Source organism: Ostrea edulis, chromosome 10, assembly GCF_947568905.1.
Source record: "Ostrea edulis chromosome 10, xbOstEdul1.1, whole genome shotgun sequence".
Lineage (NCBI taxonomy): Eukaryota > Metazoa > Mollusca > Bivalvia > Ostreida > Ostreidae > Ostrea > Ostrea edulis.
The window spans coordinates 24,112,183-24,132,554 of NC_079173.1; the positions used below are offsets into that span (position 1 = coordinate 24,112,183).

General features: G+C 35.2%; 2 protein-coding genes across 3 annotated transcripts in view; one reads left to right on the plus strand and one right to left on the minus strand.

The window, feature by feature from the left end:
• LOC125665590 (serine/threonine-protein kinase OSR1-like) overlaps positions 1-10,456 on the minus strand; it is a 26,309-nt gene extending 15,853 nt beyond the window's left edge. For both annotated transcript variants that reach the window (XR_008799459.1, XM_048898300.2), the window contains exons 1-4: positions 10,325-10,456; positions 6,888-7,000; positions 4,538-4,646; positions 3,786-3,983 (exon numbers count right to left, since the gene is read on the minus strand). Coding sequence is in view for 1 of the 2 variants with exons in the window: in XM_048898300.2 (XP_048754257.1) it covers positions 3,786-3,983; positions 4,538-4,646; positions 6,888-7,000; positions 10,325-10,391 (487 nt within the window). In the remaining variant the exon portion in view is untranslated. The remainder of the gene's footprint in view (positions 1-3,785; positions 3,984-4,537; positions 4,647-6,887; positions 7,001-10,324) is intronic.
• Positions 10,457-10,580: 124 nt separating this feature from the next.
• On the plus strand, positions 10,581-19,439 carry LOC125665595 (uncharacterized). The gene is made up of 5 exons (XM_048898310.2): positions 10,581-10,927; positions 11,568-11,707; positions 13,975-14,087; positions 14,675-14,881; positions 16,769-19,439. Exons 1-5 carry the CDS (start codon positions 10,749-10,751, stop codon positions 17,045-17,047), a joined length of 918 nt encoding a protein of 305 aa, XP_048754267.1. The 5' UTR covers positions 10,581-10,748; the 3' UTR covers positions 17,048-19,439.
• Positions 19,440-20,372: the final 933 nt, after the last annotated feature.

The following is a 20,372-nucleotide window of genomic DNA, read 5'->3' on the forward strand; positions in this document are numbered from 1 at the left end:
AGACACTCACCCCAAAATATGTACAGTAAAATAAAACACAGTCTTACTGAGAGACACTCACCCCAAAATCTGTACAGTAAAATAAAACAGTCTTACTGAGAGAGACACTCACCCCAAAAACTGTACAGTAAAATAAAACACAGTCTTACGGAGAGACACTCACCCCAAAATCTGTACAGTAAAATAAAACACAGTCTTACTGAGAGACACCCCCCCAAAATCTGTACAGTAAAATAAAACACAGGCTTACTGAGAGACACTCACCCCAAAATCTGTACAGTAAAATAAAACACAGTCTTACTGAGAGACACTCACCCCAAAATCTGTACAGTAAAATAAAACACAGTCTTACTGAGAGACACTCACCCCAAAATCTGTACAGTAAAATAAAACACAGTCTTACTGAGAGACACTCACCCCAAAATCTGTACAGTAAAATAAACCACAGTCTTACTGAGAGACACTCACCCCAAAATCTGTACAGTAAAATAAACCACAGTCTTACTGAGAGACACTCACCCCAAAATCTGTACAGTAAAATAAACCACAGTCTTACTGATAGAGACACCCAGCCCAAAATCTGTACTTCGCCTATCAAATATTGAATTTTGGTATGAAGAAAGGTCTTGTCAAAATGAAGACACATGTAGAATATGAAAGCCCTATCACCATCAGGGTGGCGAGGGTTAAAGTTGTTTTTTGGTTGTTTTTTTTTGACAAATAGACAGATGGACATACCAAACAATAAATGCACTGAAAAATCTGATTAGGTGTTTGAGCGTAAAATTACTTATCACGCCTCAGACAAAATTGTTGAAATCTAATTGGTCAGATCTTGGTCACATGACGCCGTGAAAAAAACTATATCATGCAAGAAAAATCCGTATTGAGCGAGTAATTTATTTTGGGGTTTGATTTGCAGCCGTGACAAAATTGACGAAACGATAAGTTGTATGATGTAGAACCCCACAAATATAGTTAGAGGTCTTAGACGTGATAAATTCATTAAGTTAGTTAGTGACCTGATACGGAAAAATACAGAGTGTGAAAAGAAAACCCGTATCAGGCGAGGCGAAGCCTCGATACAGGTTTTCTTTTCAAACCATGTATTTTTCCGTATCAGGTCTAACTGTGTAACTAATAATATCCTATCTGCTGCCAAAGGGACTCTTTCTATGTGTATTTTCGGTGTATCCACAATATTAGTTACACAGTTAGTTAGTGACCTGATACGGAAAAATACATGGTGTGAAAAGAAAACCCGTATCGGGCGAGGCTTCCGATACGGGTTTTCTTTTCACACCATGTATTTTTCCGTATCAGGTCACTAACTAACTGTGTAACGAATTTATCACGTCGAAGACCTCTAACTGTATATGTGGGGGTCTATAATCATACAACTTAGTCAAATGTCTTTCCTTTTGACACGGCTGCAAGTCGAACCCGACGATAAATAAAATTACTCGCCCAATACGGATTTTACTCGCATGATACGGGTTTTTTCACGGCGTCATGTGACCAAGATCTGACCAATTAGATTTCAACAATTTTGTCTGAGGCGTGATAAGTAAAAAATATTAGCATGGCATATCTGGGTTTGTTGACAGTTGACAGGGTTTGACACTAAGGCACGTCCGACCGACCGAGTCTACTAGATGATAGGTCCGGTCAGGTAAAATGTCGATTTACTAGTCCAACTGGTCGTGTTAAAAAAATAAACAAGGAACTTTACTTTAAACTGTAAGATATTTCATTTTTAACTGTAAAGAGTTTGCAAGCAATCTTGAACCGTGTGATGGGATAATGTCTATTTTTAGTTCTAATAAATAAGTCGCGGTCGGAAGTGATGTTTTACGACATCTACTCGATGTTCATTTTAAACAGTTTATTTGAATTGACTATAATAAAAGTGTTTATCAAGTTAATAAACTACATCGTAAACAGCTATTTATCGGTGTTGACATATGTGCGGGAATGTCTCTATATTTAAATACGACTTCTCGTCCTCAATGAAAGACTTCTCAGGAGAAAAAAGAAAAAGTTGGAAAGAAACAAAGCAGAACTTATGAAATATAAATTAAATAAAAAGCCGGTTGAGGTCATTTTATACTGAATAGACTAAAGAATATCCGTGCCAGGTAGAATTTAAAGAAACAGAAAACGTATTTGAAAATCAAATTGAATGACGAGACTTGAGGTATTTTTGAGACAATTTAATACGTTTTGGTTCAAACTTAATGTTTGTCATTTCCATGGAGTATTAAAATATGGAGAAACTATAAAAAAAAATTCTGGAAAGTTGGTCAGGGCTAGTGGATATAAAGTCAGGTCTAGTAAAAATCATTTGAAGTAGCCCGACTGGTCTAGTGCTCAAAAATATAAATGTCAAACCCTGGTTGAATAAAAGTGGACTCTTTTCTTTGCAATGGAACATTCTTGAAAAGAAGGCCTTTTTTCTTACAAGCATATACATGTACAAGTATCACTCAAAAGTATACACCTAATATCCTAGAATAGTTTTTCAATGATATTTTACTTTGTACTATGAGTTTAGAATTAATTAATTCTGAGTGCCATTATAGAATCTCTGTCTAAGTGCATGTACCACGACTCATGCATTGTACGTCTTGGAATTCTATTTTTTAACAAAGTCATCTGTAAAATCTCACCTGTCATTCACGACTATTTCAGATTTTATCATACTTCTGAAGAGGTTTTTTTTCTGTATGTCATCGATTACAAAATGTAATACTTGAAAATACAATGTACTAAATTGACTTCCTTCTAAGAGAAAGTATAACTGTCATAGCCAGTGCAAATGAGTCCTTGATACACTTTACTGATATACAGGCCTATTCTACAGAGTACTATGTTTACCTACTGTCCAGGACTTGAAGCTAACTTTTTATGTCACTAGTCCAGCAGGACTGATGGGGTATGATTTCAACCAGTCCGCAGAAAAATTTACCAGTCCAACAGAATTTTCCAGAAATAATTAAACATATTTCTTTAATGTTATTAAAATGAAATTTAACTCAATATGCCTCAGACAATATTGTAACACTTAAATGTGGGATTTATATTTACGAATCAGATTCGTCTGATATATCTACAGATCGAAGCATGCCAAATGTGTGTATAAAATTTCTTAAGTATATTTTCTAAAATGACGCTTTAGGAAATTAACCAGTCGCATCAGACTGACTAAAACAAATATCAGTCAGTCCGCCAGACTTTTAACCATTCACAGACTGAAGGGCATATGTTAATTTCGAGCCCTACTGCCTAGTCAAACAATAGCAAATTTATTATTCCCCTTTAAAGAGAATTAAATCTCCCTTCACTTGAAACAGAAAAAAGTCTATGGGAAATCTGTTATTATACCATAATATCTATACTCACTGAATCTCTTCTCTTATATTTCTTTTGAAATTGACATTGGTTTCATAATTGACAATGAATACATGTTTGTTGCAAACTAGTTCCATCCAGTATTTTAGCATAATCATTACCAAATATGGACCATCAAGGTCAAACGTTGCTATGGCTGTTTCATTTAAAGTACTGTAACGGAATGATCAACGATATGCTATTTCAGTACTTAATTCTAGTTTATGTTTAAAAAAAAAAACATGAAAAGATAAACAATAAAATATCCTTTATTGTTGTTTTATCAGGTGATGAAGGTAACTAGCATTGCAGAAATAAAAATTTCATTACCTGCTTCCTAACCCTAGCCCTTCATAGATATTAGATGGGTGATATAAATAGACTAATCATCCTACCAGCAATATACACTGCTCCGTCAGCCCCCAGTAGGATGTTCCCAGCCTTGATGTCCCGGTGGATCTGTCCATTGTTGTGGAAATACTCCAAGCCTTTCAACACTTCCTTCAGGACAGTCGCAATAGATGCCTCATCCATTACTCCTGCCTTACAGGATCCAGATTTCATCCGGCTTTTGATGATATCAAGCATCGACCCTGGTGTAGACAAATTCAAATTGAATATTTACATTACCACAGTAAATACATACAAATCACTGTAATGAACTTGGTATCTACATTTTAATTAAAGTAATTCCACCCTCCTCTGATGTCATCAGATTTTGCAAAATCAATGATTTATTTAGATTTATGCCTGATAGGAACATAAATTTTGGTCTTTTCCTATAGTTATTGTAAAAAATCTTGTTAGAAAGAGGATGAGATAACCAGTCCATGTTTGTTAGATGATTTTGAATGGTCATGCAATCATTATTGGGGGTACACTGTCACAGCATAATTAAGACCATTAACAAATCATAGCTCCTACTTAATGAACTTATTTTCTGGAAATGACAATATGAGTAATAGTGAATTAGAGAAATATACCCAAGTCACACTATCGTAATCAACAAAGAATTTTTTTTTTCTCTTAATTTATGTTTTTCTGAAACTTTCTGACAAGCATTATAAGAACACCATTCCACATTAAAAGAAAAAAGCCATTCAATCCGTGCTACCATTAGTGAATGTTCATAACATTGTAGACTGACCTCCACTGCAGAGCTTCATGACCACCCAGAGTTCTTCCTTGACCACGAACGACGTGTAGTAGCCCACTACGTTTTCGTGCTTACACTGGCTCATGGCCTGGATCTCTTTCTGAAATCAAATCACAACTTCATAAAATGTCTATCTACGAATAAAATATCTAGCAAATTAATGAACAAAATCCAAATACAGTAAGAAAGAAGTTGACATTCCAGGGATTTATCAAGGGTGTTATAACTGCAGGTAAAGAGCACCTTTCCCCCTTTGACAACAAATGAATATTTCCCCTTTACCTTCAGTTGTAGAAAATACACAAAATTGTGTGAGAATTTGAAGGGGAAAAAAATAATTTATATATAGTAAGTCATATTCTATAATCAGATAATTGTCAAAGTCTTACAGTATAGCTAATACTGAGTAATTAATCCATTTATATGTTTGTTTTAAGATATCATAATCTGAGTATGTCCTCCATCCCATCTCCCTCCCCTGGAAGCTCAGGACTGCATTCTCAAAAATTCCCCTTCAATTGAAATGGGAGTAACATAAAAAAAACTGGATAAAACCCTATAGTCTTATCTATCCTTCTCCGAGTGAAATTAATTTGTCTTTTCAATGTCATCAACACCTACATATTTTTGACAGGCATCGTTTTATATATAAATATACAGGGTTTGACATTTACTTTTTTGAGCACTAGACCAGTCGGGCTACTTCAAATGATTTTTGCTAGACCTGACCTTACATCCACTAGCCCCGACCAACTTTCTAGAAACTGATAGTTTCTCCATATTAAATGTACTTAATTCAAATGACAAACATTAAGTTTGCATGAACTAAAACGTACTTAATTGTCTCAAAAAAGAGCTTCAGTTTCGTCATTCAATTTAATGCTTTCATTTTCAAACACATTTTCTGTTTCTTTAAATTCTACCAGGCACGGAAATTCTCTAGTCCATTTAGAATAAAATGACCTCAACCGTTTTTTTTTTTAATCTCTATTTCATATGCCCTGCTTTGTTTCTTCCCTACCTTTTACTTTTTTTCTCTTGGGACATCTTTCCTTGAGGACGAGAAGTCGTATTTGAATATAAAGATGTCAACACCGAAAAATGGCTGTTTACAACGTAATTTATTAATTTGATAAACACTTTCTTATATTTGATTCAAATAAACTGGGTTTTTTAAAAAAAAAAAAAAAGGAAAATAAATGTATCTAAACCATAACTTTACACACATTAACATTGAGTAGATGTCGTAAAACATCACTTCCGACCCCGACTTATTTATTAGAACTAAAAATAAAGATTGTGTCATCATGCGGTTCAAAATTGCTCGCAAGCTCTACAGTTATTCTTTTTTAGTTAAGAATAAAATATCTTATGGTTTAAAGTAAAGTTTCTTGTTTATTTTTTCAACACGACCAGTCGGACTAGTAAATTAACATTTTACCCGACCGGACCTATCATTTAGTAGACTCAGTCGGTCGGACGTGCCTTAGTGTCAAACCCTGATATATTACAGTAATTCTAATTATCAGATTTCTGAATCATTTTGATTTTCTAATGTTTTGTAGGGCTGTATTATATATCAGTAGACTAATTGTACCAAATACAATCATCTGACCTTCACCTGTCTATCCCCTTTGAACCTGACCCTTCAGTTCATTGAGTATAAATGAAATCTTTATCTCTCATGAAAGTTAAACAGGCATGGAAAAGATTTTGGTTTTTTAAAAAATTACATCGAAATTTAATCAATATAATATGACAGTATTTGATACATATAAAATGTAGCAACAAATCTAAATTCAAAAAATTGATGAAAAGATGTATTTGAGACAAGTAAACTTTTCAATTTTAAAACCAGGCATGAGCTCTGTTTATATTTACATGTTACGTGAATCAACTATCAACATGGCACAAAAGTCAACAGCCTCAATGAAAAGAACTTTTACAATGAAATTTTCAATTGCTTGCTCCCTATATTGATTAATATTGAATGCTTTTGACAAACTTTCGTCACATCTTGGCGTTCTCGATCTCCTCGGAGTCCGCACATTATTTCCTGGTTAATGATAAGTGTTTGTTTACAGCTCTATGAACGTAATGTTTACAAACACAATTTTGGGAGGCAGATTTTATGTAAATACACTGTGTAAAAAAGTTCTAATTCACTTATTTATAAAAGATTTTTATTTCTCTAACAACAAAAAAACTATCAATTTCGATCGATCAAAAATCATGTCTATGCACCTTTAAAAGTTATGGTCAAGTTGTAGACAGACAAGCAAATCAAAAGAAAACAAGGTGCCATCTAGCCTTGGATATTAGAAAATTCTGAACAACTTACCAGTAGTTCCTCCACAGTCGTATTGCATTTTTCCAGGTTAATTCTTTTAATGGCAACCCTTTCGTTGCGCGGTTTACAAATGGCTGCCTGTACAACTGCTGTTGCACCAGCACCTGCCAATTGAATAAAAATTATTATCATTACAATAATAAATGAATTTATAAAAATAAAGACAAGAATTTTGCACTTCGTTAAATCTCTTATATAGCTAAAGGTACATAACTCTGACTGTACTACATAGTGATAATTCCCCCTTTAAATCTCATAACCAATTTATAAACCATGTAGCACAAGGAAGAACATGGCTGGATATGCAGAGTTGTGGAAACTGTCGGTCATGCCAGCAGAACCGATTTAAAATACTTGCGACCAATAAAAACGTCATCGATGTTGGTCCAAATGACCGGCCTGTTTTTTGGTTGTTTTTTTTTTTTGTTTCCTGTAAGCATCGACGCATTTTTCAGCGCAATTATCTTATAAAATTTAAAATGCGATTGCGTAATACTTTTTCCTTAAACGAGATCGAGGCTGATTAAAGCGAAACCAGCATGGCCGCATGGCCCATTAAATTTACAGTTGGAGCCAAACCAGGTAAACAAAAACTGTAAACTAACAGATGAAGACAAGGTTAAATACAAAAGATCTCGACAAAGAGAATTCAAACACAATTAGACAGAGGGGCGGGAATGGTTGAAATTCGATGGTGTTAAAATGACATGCAGTATTTGCATTGACACTAACAGCACTGTAGGCTGCGTACCAAAAAACCCCTTACAAAATTTTATCGTCAGCTCAACAAATTACAGGTACTCTTCTATAACAGATCATTAAAATTCTGTTCTTCACCGAAGAGCTGTGGAGATTTCACACGCAAAACAGGATACAGAGGAAAACAGACATTCTGTTGCCCAAAAAACATTACTTACAATGAACCAATCCATTAGAAATGTGGTGGAATTAAAATTTCGAAACATCAACACATTAATTAAACATAATCGAAGTATTTCAGATTTTACTTGGATGAATTTTCTAGATGAGGCAAAGGGACTGCAACATGGGTCAACGTACAATAACAGATGGCCAGCTACTGCATTCATTGAGTGCATTTCAGATTCAGTGAGAGAAGAAGTTTTATCACAGATTAAAGGTTCCAAGTTTTTTTCTATAACCATGGATGGAAGCACAGACCATGGGACTGTTGAGCAGCAGAAAATTTTTCATTAGATATTGTTCTGCTGGGAAAATTAGTTGGAATTATCTCTGCATTGGAGAGCCAAGATCTACAACTTCATGTGACTTATTACAGTTTGTACAAAAATAAAGTATAAAGATGTTTAATAAAGTAAATAAATGTTGTGTATTTTTGGTGTGTTTTTTTTTTATTTTGTGACTTTGGATTTCGGACTGGCTTAAATCACTTCTGACTGGCTTATTTTGCCTTCTTGTCAGTCCGAATGACTGGCTATTTAAAAATGTTTTTCACAACTCTGGATATGCACGTTTGAATGTCCAAATGAAAACAACTGGGCCCTCTGAAAACAACAGGCTTCTTTCTTTAATCAACTTTGTTACATTACACTGAGGTCCCACATTACACAGTCTAAGCGAAAGTTTTTTGGACCACACAGGACATTCGGTCCTGTGTAATCAATGAACCGGACCAAACCAAATTTTGTCAGACCGAAAAACCTAATGTAAAAAAGTGAAACACGTGAAAATGCAAAACCAAGGGAATCTTATTTATTATACTAGTAATACTATACCAGGGATCCCTCCCGTATAATACTCTAGACAGTCCATGCGGTTTTAATCACATTCATTTACGTATTTGGATTTGTGTGCTATTTTTTACTTATAACAAACATTTAAATGACTCCGCATCAAAATAGTAAAGCTCAAAACCGGACACTGAGACATCGGACATTCCGGTCCGGTGTAAAAAATGATGCGTCGGACCTGAGGCACTGCACATCGGTCAGGTCCGACGGTCCGATGTCTTTCGCATAGACTGATTACAGGTGTTAGCATTATAAAAACCCGCTCACAGCTAAATCCCTGATGTTTGTGGCAGTCAGCCAGGTTTGATCATTTGGTAGCAGGGTTGGGTGGTTAAAACCGCTCCCGGTTTTAACCAGTGGTTTTAACCGTCCCGGTCAATACTCCCCAAGTGGTCAATACTGGTCAATTGTGATTTAAACTGTCCATTTTCCTAATTTTGTACATTTCTTGCAAAGATAAAGATAAATTAAGTCTTTTCATTATATGGATCAATATTGTTGATTAATATTTTTCATTAGATAATCAAATGTAATTTCATAAGTTTAATATATTTGGTTTGCTGATACTGACCGAAATATCTTCAGTACCAACCAGAGGGTCACAATTCTATAGCATAGCTTGACGATTGGAGACAGACCTTTTACTACATGTACCTGGACAGATTTAGAATAAAAGGTAGCTGGACATTACCTGAGCACAGGAAGCAGAGTTGACAGGTGTTAATAAGCATAGGCTGGGACCAGAGATGACCAGTGTGCCTGTTATTGTTATGAAAACATCACCAACACACACCCTCAAATGTTTATTCAACAGTTAAAATAAAGATTGATGAAACAATACTTATATAGGTTGTTCTTTTGTTAAATTAAGGAATTTGAACAGAAACTTTTACATCTTCCCCAATTCAACAGAGTCATTTGTACATTATTTATGTAATATTATGACTTATAAGTGTATTATAAACTGATTGTGCATGTTATGAATTATAGTATTTACGAAGACAATATTGTCTATTTGTCTATTTTTATCACTTAAACTTTTAAAATAAATAACACAGACTATAATGACCAAATAATCTTCAATCGACCAGTATTAACCAGTTTTAACCAGTATTGACCACCGGCCCGGTCAATACTCATATTGACCACTTTTTTGCCAACCCTGTTTGGTAGATTCTGGGGATTCTTGTTTGAATCCTGGTCTGATTAATTACATTTTCTCACTTCCTGTTATAGTTGGTGTCTGGATCTGACTGGTGAAAATGATTGTCACGAGATAAAGAATTAGGACTGAATCCGACTGATATCTTCAGAGTGTGAACATTTAGGGAGATAGGGATGTGAAGGTCAGACAGGTTCGAACCGGTGCCAGAGAACTCACTTGACTAGAGAATAGAGATCTAGGAAAACCGGGTGTGAATCTAGGTCTACTCCATTGCAATTTCTCCATACCTGTTATATATCTAAATTGCACGAAAACTTCTCGATATTAGTGGGGAAAATCAAAAGGGGGAATAAAACAACAAATAATACAACTACAACAAAAAACCATGCTCAGGTTAAACATGTTAAAATCGGATTTGGTGCAATGCAATCTAAAATAAAAATCAACAAAGGCGATTAAATCCGTAAATAACTATACTTGAGTAATCAAATTACCTATGACGTCTTTTATCTCATACGCATCGCGGTTGTTAGGCCACTGCACTTTTTCTGCTTCGGCCATCCTCTCCCACCAGCCTCATCCAGTTGAACGACCTTGACCGATAAAACGAATTAAAAGAACAACATTCCCGAAGTAATTCATTGGCTTGTTTTGTGGACTGTGTGGTTTTATGGCTCTTGTAGATTAATATATGATATCATAATATTTAATTATATGTTCTATTCATAATTTTGGAACTGATCAAAATATCGTTTGGTGTTTTTAATCCAAATGCAGAATTTCATCGGGTTTGGTTATCTACAACCATAAACCCGGATGTTGGTGCGAGTGCACTAAGGCAATAGACAAAATATATCAATTGAACAATCAACAACAGCGAAGACGGAAATAATTCAAGAAAACTAAAGGTTGATAACGATGTCTAGGGACGACTCTGACTTATCCGAGCTTCCACCGTACACTGCTTTGTTATGGGGACAGTTTGTAGCTAATCCTCATTTGATGTACAATTTGTTTACTCGAGGGCCCAATGGAACTTCTTTTGCATCCGATCGTGTGATAAACATGACAGGAGTATGGACCAATCCAAAGATGAGGTATGACATAAAAAGATTAAATTTACAGTATATTTAATCAAATAACCAATGTGATTATTGAATACATTGAACAATTTCGGCACACCTGAGTGAGCACGAGTTAGAATTACCTGTGGGTTTTCCCCCTACCGACCATTTTAGTAGTGGAGTCGTATTTAATTAACATGAGAAAGCTTTTTGGTTATTGGCCACGCTGTACAAAAACATGGGTAATTTCCATTTTCACTAAGTAAAATGACCTATCAATAAGCTGATAGACGTGTGAATATATTGTAGCGGTCAGCTGGATTCGATCGCCGGTTGAGAGAGCACCTGACAAGGGCCAACTCTTTTAGGAGATTATAAAGAAAATACATTTACATTGATATAATTACAAATACATACAAAGAAGTAGACTTGCTTAAGTCTCTATGTTGTTTTTATTACTTTATCATTTCGTCCAAATATTAAGTATTGCACTGTGTTTCAGAAATTTAGATATCTGCTCTCTACCATACTTAAATGTCACCAAACATTAAATCAAGCAGATGACCCTGAACATTTGTGCATTTGATATTGAAAATGTTAAATTTTAATTCAAATGAATTGATGCAAGTGGTTTTCGAAAACTTCTGTTGAAGATTACGATTTTTCCTTACAGTGAGTTTAAGGTGGACAGCCTGGAGGAACTACAGCGGGTGAGAAACGATCTGCTGACAATGCCGATTCTGTTCCACATCAAAGTAGAGCATCAGAGAACGGATAACTATGCTGTGGTCAAAATCCGCAAGAAGTGGAAAGGTAACTCTTTATATGTGTCCCCGAGAAGTTTCACAATACAACTGTAATTGTGGGTTGGAGCCAACTTGGAGGGTTGCTATATACCAATTCATCAATACATATCAGTATGTATTTACATTTCCAATGACTTTGCCATTGATATCTTCACCAATTGTAATGAATAACCATTTTCTCAATCGTGAAATGTGATGCGGGTGTGAACAGTTTGTGTATGAATCTTGATAAATATGGTACCTCTATTTGACAGCTGAGAAATCCAATAGAAATGATTGTGAATATAGAAAAATGAATTTCAGTTTTGAAAATACATTCATATGTTATGAACAGTTAACACTTCACACCGGCATACTTTTTATGAAGTGCTATGTTAAGATACTTCATGAAGTATGCTGGTGAAAATTAGTGTCACAGTTCATACCCAATCAGATTAAAATCAGCTCCTCGATCCGCTCCTTTATTTCTTTTGATTTGTCGCTCCTCGAGTAGTGACAAAGCAAAAGAAATAAAGGAGCGGATCGAGGAGCTGATTTTAATCAGATTGAGTTCATACCCTTATATATTTTCAAAAATGTAATTTATTTCTTACTTAAGCGCAGTCCAGCAATATCCTAAACAGTAGATGCCCGTTACCATGGTTACAGATTCAGGTTTGATAATAAGCAATGAAGTCAGAATAGAGACTGACATACGTTAAATGTTATGATATTAGGATATACGTGTAATCTATCAAATGATGTGTCGGAGATTATGTCTCCTAGGAAAAGCAAAGTGTGGGTAATGTTTTGACAGGCAAACAAAAATAGTAAAAGTGCTACGTAAGTGTACTTGTAGGCTCTGCTCAGTGATCATTGCAATTTCTGATTGAACAACAAAATTATTCATTAATTCATTTCCAACTGTCATCCAAAACTAATCCTATTTATAAACAAACGAAAATGAATTACAATGTCGGTTTCACTTGTCTGAGAGCTGCAACATTGGCAGCAAAGATCGAGTTCTTAGTTCTTGTAAATTTGAAATAATGTATAAAAAAAAATAAACAACTATGGTAGATTGGCCACTTTGATTTAAAGTTCTATAATTAATTAATATTCTTATACATCCGTCAAAGACGGGACATATTATGGTCTGGCGGCGTCTGTCTATTTGGACCTTCCTTGTAGGCAAAATGCAAAATGAACCGTAAGCTCCAGGATCTTATAACTTGGTACATTTGATCACCCTGATGAGAGAAATATGCCCATTTTTTCAGGATTTAAGGTCAAGGTTGTAGTATTAGTAGCGAAACCTTGTAGGCAGAATACAGATCGAACTATTGAGGCTAGAACCATCAAATGTGATGCACATACTCCTCATACCAATTGGAGGAAGTCTTTTGTTCTTCAAGGTCAAAGGTTAAGGTCATAGTATCACTCAGTAGGAAGACCTTGTAGGCAGGATACAGACTGAACCATTTGGGGCTAGGACCGTCAAACTTGGTACACATATACCATATATGCCAAGCAAAGAATGCCTATTGTTGCGCAAGGTCAAGGTGGTAGTATCTCTTAGTAGAAAAACATTGTTTTCATTAGGGATACATATATTGCCCTGAAATTCCTCTCAAAGGAATACAAGTTCAGTTTGCATTTCAACTTATTGGAGCACCATTACCTAAAGGTAGATAAAACAATTTTCCAGATTTTTTATCAATTCAGAGTGCATACAGGTCAATCCAGGGTATGTTGTACCATTTCAGTACAGTTGTTGTTGAAAAACTGTCAGCTAGCTGCTAACGAAATAAAGATGAAAGATTTTAATGCCATAATTCAGTTTGGTGTTTGTGTTTTGAAATGTTAAGGACAGATCCATGGAATGATGTTATGTCAATTCAAAGAAGTCAAAACACCCATTTTGTTGTTTATTTTAATCTTTTAAGTGGAAAATTTCTAGGAGAGAAATAAAGATCATGTGACAATGGTAAGTATACTAAATATTTTATCATACCAGGCTAATACACTGTTCTAGTTGTGAGCAGAACACTCTCAATTTGGGGGACTTGTGACATGACCTTTCTTTGGGTACCATAAAAAGATAACAAGAAAATAAGCAACCTGTACTAAGAGAACACCTGTCATATGTGACCTTTTTTCCATTCTCCATTGGTTGCAGGTCTCTTGATGCAGGTTTGATTGTACTTTGCTGCGATATGGTGCCACCAGTGTTTTACAAAACCATCTTGACTTACAGATAGTAATTGATGATCCATTCATTTTTTTTCATTATAGATGAATTTGCAGTTCTTGTGAACACCAGGCATCCAAACATCCGAGAAATTCTCTCTCACAAACTCAATGAGGCCACACAGTATATGCAGGAGGGGAAGAATTTTTGTTTGAAGGTATCACAATGTTAAAGTATATATAAATCTCAGGTTTATGACAATGAGAATGTCAAACCAAAAGTTGACAGGTAGAACCCCAGTGCTGTCATTTGATAATATTTACATTTCTAATATTTTGCCTTTGATATCTTTACAAACTGTGATGATATCCATTTCCTCTTAAATGCGCTGCAGTTGATGTTGATAAATATAATCTGAATTAAGTACGTTTATTATTAAGAGTGCCTTCAGATGCCCTTTTTCAACTTCTAATCAATGGGCTGAAAGAGGGACAGGCTTAAAGCAATGCAGAAGTGACTGACAGGGGTCAGTGGTTCTTGTAAATTCTTGCAATTGTTATAAGCATGGACCTTATTAGTCTGCTCAGGTGGTAGGTCCTCCTGTATAAGAGAATAGTCCAAACACTCAAAGGGGCTGTGGTCAATCAGGTTGGTCAGAATTTATTTTTCAAAATCTAAACTTGAAGTTAGTAAGCATTAGACATACATGTACAATGTAATATGGATGATACATGGTACTTTACAATATCTTATCACAGTAGTGTGCAGAGATTGCAAGTGTGATTAGTCTTTGTTTTTTTGTAGCTGAATTTCGGTCCCTCGGTGAAGCAGTGGTACAGTGGGGTGGTGGATAGTGAGGTGTCCCTCTGTGATAGCCGCAGTAACAGCGACTCGGGACACATGGAAGTATTCGTACACAACTACTCCACTCCTGTTGAATGCTGTGTCAATCCAGTCTGCATCTTCTGCTGTTTTCCGTTCTGGTTGCTGTTTGGGGGACCCTGTTACTGTGTAAGTTAACCCTGTCTAATCAGATAGCTGCATTTCTTTCTGTATTCCGCTCTTAATTATCATGTAAAGCTCACTTGACATTAAATCTCAAATGAGCTTTGATGTTAGTTTATCTTTTTTCTTCTGTTGTCTGTGAACTCTTCCTAATTATGACTTCTTCTGTAGATTCACAAGGCCAATTTCAACCAAACTTGGCATAAAGAATCTTTGGGTGAAGGAGATTCAGATTACAACTTCTTCTAAGTAACAAGGGGCCTGAGGGCCTTAATGGTCACCTGATTATGTACATAATTTCTCTTTAGATATCATTGTTAAGCCAATTCAACTTAATGGATAGATTATCATCCCTGCCCGCTCCTCAAAAATCGGCCCACCCTGAATTTTTTTATTTTGCGAAACTTGCGATTTCCGGAAAATTGTCATGTCTGACTCCGGTATTAACACTTCTTATTTACATTTCCGGTATAGCAACGTGAAAAGCCACATGAAGAATATGGTTTTTTGCGTTCTTACGGGCGTAAATCTTGAAGTTTGGTATCTTTCTGTGTTTGAAATTAACCTTAACCTGGAATTCGTCTGTGAAATAAGCATACATTGATATCCATCTGGTATTAAATGAAGCACTTCTGTTGACAAAAACTCGTTTGTCATTAATATTTTTCTCAGAAAATAAAAATTAAATACTCCCACCCACCCCATACTTTTTGGTAAACCCTGGATGATAATCTACTAATTAAGTTGAATTGGCCTTACCTGTGTGCTTTCTATACATCTCCATCTCTACATACTCTGTACTAAATGGTAGATATATTGGTATAACTATTATGTACATTATATAAGTTAAGAATTCTTTTATACGACTTGTGAATATGGTTTAGCACATGTAAAATCACATCAAAATGTGATTTTCTCAATTTTGAGTTTCAAAAGGGAAATAGATGATTATTTCAAATGTTTTCAAAAAGGGTTTATTCCTTATTATCGGTAATCATGAAAACACTTTCTAAAGTTTATTGTCATTTTCAACATATGATCAAGTAAGCCCCACCCTGGGACCTGAACCCAGTGGTAGTAAATTTCACATTAATTATAATCATGCACACAGTTTGTTTGCTTGATGTCCAGCAGTATAGAAAGAATATTTTCTATTGCATTTTGATATATATGACCAATCTAGCACCACCCTGGTACCTAAACCCTGGGGTCATGAATTCCACAATTTTCTTAGAGGGTTCTTTGCTTATTATAATCATGCTAATAAAGCAGAAAGAATCATGTTCCAAAATTGTGTTTTGTAACTCCAGGGGTAGGTTCCAAGTCCAAGGTGGGGTCAATATGATCAGATACTGTTAATGTCCATTTACATTTAATAAACTTCTTCTATGATTTTACTGACACTATATAAAGTAGAAGCCTCAATGAAAACTTTAAAGTAAAGATTCCTGGGGCAAAGGTTCTGATTCTCTGTCAAGTCCAAATAGTCATTTAGAGTTAATATAACACAAGAAATGTATATTATTATAAAGTCTTTCATCAGTGTGGACACTTTCAGGGGTATTTGTGTTTCAAGAACATACATGTATGTTTTATACTGCTGCTGAAAATTAGAATTAATGAGCTAGGATATGCAGAACAGGAACATTGTAATTAAAGATTTTTTAGCTGCCCTTGGAGCTAGTGATACTATTAGCTAATACGCAGGTGACATGCAATAAGGCCTGTGGGCCTCATGTATGTATTTAGGTGTTACAGAGAATTTTGTGTCCTAATCATCTATGAATTATAAGAAAAATGTTCCGAGCATTAAAAAAAAACGATTTTTGAAAATAAAAATTTCTATGCATCTTATATGAATGCTTAGAAATGAGGGAATCTTTTTCTTTTCAGGCCCACAGGAACATCAAATGTACCGATGAAAGCCACAGTTTCCGTGACCTTCCTGTTATCTTACTTACCGGGGTCAATGTCAGGGTCACTGTCCAGCAACAACAGGCACAGTACCCACCTAATGTTGCCTACCCAGGCACTCAGCCACAAGGACCACCTACTTACACACCACATCAGGGGTACCACCCACAGGCACCACCGCAAGCTGGGCCACAGAATTACCCTATGAGAGCCCCAAATAATTACCCGGCAGGGGCTCCACCCCCTTATTCCGGCTAGGGTGGAGGAGACTTTTATCTTGGAACTTTTTTTTTTATTGATTTATTTTTTTAGACAGCATAATTCTATATTTAATACTTATTTAATGTAAATTAGAAAATTATTTGTGCCATTTTTGACCCCTTAAATGACTTTCTTTCGTGTTTTTTTTTTAAACAGGGGTGTATATGCAAAACCTTACATTCTCTGTTTATTACTTTCACAAAACATGTATCCAGAGTAATTAAGGTTTTGGAGATTTTTCAGACTATTGTTGAAATTAATCTGTGTCACATAATGAATGCCCCACTTGGTACTGTACCTGTTGTCACTTGAGGTTATAAACTGTATTATTTAACAGGGGGTGCTGTTTGTGTTCTTACATACATGGCTGATCATATTCTGTTCTGTTTACACAAAACTGGTGAATATTTTGTTGTACATGTAGTTTATGAAATATTATCAATGCTTTCTAGATTTTTTTTATTACTTTTTTGAATTTTATTTTGTAAGGAACCAGTCTCTGTTGTCGCTGATTTTCATTGTGTACATATTTATGTTTTTTTCTTTTTCTTAATCAATGTATTTAATGGTATGTTTTACAAACAAAGGAAATTACGCATACTCACAAAGTTTGTCAGTATTTTCTACACAACCAGATCAGTGAACACGAAAATTTTGAAATCGGATCCTAAAACACTGTAGATTCCTTGACTTACACGAGTACTTAATATTACAAAATGACTCGAAGACGACCACTAGCGAGAACTTAATATCACGTAATGACTTGAAGACGCCCAATAGCGAGAACTTAATATCACGTAATGACTTGAAGACGCCCAATAGCGAGAACTTAATATCACGTAATGACTCGAAGACGACCACGAGCGAGAACTTAATATTACAAAATGACTCGAAAACGACCAATAGCGAGAACTTAAATTTGTAAGTGATCTGTTGATCAAGTTTCAACACAAATTTTAGAAAGATAAGTATTATTTTTTTTTTTGCAAGTGATGCTACTTGTAAAATTATGCAGTAATAAATTCCTCGCCTATATTTAGTACTCTACAGTTCTATCCCTGGAAATACCAGTATGTAGGATATTGTGTTGTTATTAACATCGGAGTGCCTTACATTTTATCATATCGGCTTTATTTTGAACTAATTCCTGATCCTATAGTTCCTGCTGTAGATGTTCAAGGGGTATCACATTGTCACCATAAGCACACATCAGTCTTGACAACGCATTTCAATAGTGAAGGAATTATTTTTAATCCATGGAAGAAAATGTACGTGTATGTGCACTTTACAACATGCAACTTGAACTCAATACCAATGTAAAAAAAAAATTATGGCCCCAGCAGCCAACAGATTTCAAATCTTACTTTTGAGGATATCTTGAAGTGGGTCATCACGTCAACAATGTGTGAGGTGTGATCCCAGACTGTATATATAGTGTAGGGAGGTCGTAAATTGGTGTGTTTTCAGATGAATATTTTTTTTAAATATACCCGGTTGACTATGTAAATACAGCTGAATCATGAAAATGATCAAACACTTTGTTTAACAATTTACGTTCTTGTATGAATATTGAGGAGATATATCTCATGTGTGGTTTATGCAACTTATTACACTGAACTAAGATACCTGTACATATACATGTAACTATATATCTTATCTTATCTATATATATATATATATATATATATATATATGGAAATGTTGGCCTTTGGGTAATATTGCCTGCCTCAGACATTGCAAAGCAATTTCATTCTGTTTTAGATTTTCCTAAAGCTGTCTTGTTGATTTAAAGTTATACAGCTTAGGTCCCCATGCAGTTTTAAGTTATACAGCTTAGGTCCCCGGTTTTAAATTTTCCCACAGAAAAGGAAAGAGAAATCACGAAATTGAATGGAGGGTTAGGTTGGGGGGCAAAATTTTCATGGTATACTGGGAGGTCACTCCATAAGGTTAAATTGGACCACTAAAAGTGATGATGTGAATGTATAATTAAGATTACCCGGCACATGCATTCCATTGTGTTGGAATGCAACATGGATGCACACTTGTATATTAATGCTTGGTAAATAATGTATTTACAATTTATACTACATGTATTCGATTTTCTTGCCGAATTTGGGGGAAACAGAAAGAGAAGACGATGTTATACAGATTGATGTTCAAAAGTTATAGGATATTATTTTCTTCAAGCTTGATTCCTTTAAGAACTGAACAATGGTTGTGCCATACATAGTATTGTTTTTGCATAATAAAAAAATACCTGTTTTTGGTTGTATAATTGAGAAAATTCAGTTTGATGCCCTTTTAATGTTCAAAGACATGTGTACAGAGGAGACTCCATGTTGTATTGTATTAAACTGCTTAAATAATTAAAATCATAGTTATCCAGGACCGGTTCATTTGTTTTGTTTTTTCACTGTGTGTACTACATTAGTATGATCAGCTGATACAATGGTTATAGGACAAACATTTCATCAAATCTGGACAAATAACACTTTGAAACTTTTGGGTGACATAAATTAAAATTGGGTCATGGGTAGAGAGTCTCAATCAAACGTAGATTGGTGATTAATAGGGATATGTACATTGTAACAGCTATTGGCAGAAGCTTTGATTGCCGCGTATAACATCTCTACATTTGCCAGTCGTGACCAGAAATTAGAATTAATGTGAGAGACCAGTTTCCAAATCCAACGTGACAAAGTCTACCGGGAAAGTCTTGAAATATTTACCCTGAACTCGTGATATTCAATTTTAGCTAATCTCTTTTATTAAAGAAAACACTCAGAGCTAATTATTGAACAGTACCATAGCCATAATATTTAACGGATGTTTCCAAGTAGCAGGCACTTGACATGCTTATTCTATAGAGTTTCTGCTTAGATTGCATTCTCGACGTCGTCGCAAGCCACGGTCACTGAGTTAGGTAGTCACTGCATTTGACATAGTGTAAACGGAGACAATGGGCGTGGCTTGCGACGAAGTCTTCTCGATAAAGAAATACATGTACATTGACATGGAAACTGCTTTATTGATATGTGGTGTCATCACAATTTGCTGAAAATACCAAGTGTGTCCGCCTATACCTTTGTCTCGTTTTAAAGATACTGTAAACCAACTTTTATTCGCGCCTACTTTATTTCGCCACTTGCCATTGATGAACTTCTTCATGGCGACTAATTTTCGCGACCGTGGTTATCTTAATCAAATACTTGTAAGAGACATTAAAGGACTGGTTCACAGCGAGAAATATTCACGATGGTGATGTTCTCGCGAACCTCGATCAAATTTCTCGTACGCGAATAATACTTGGATGATCTCT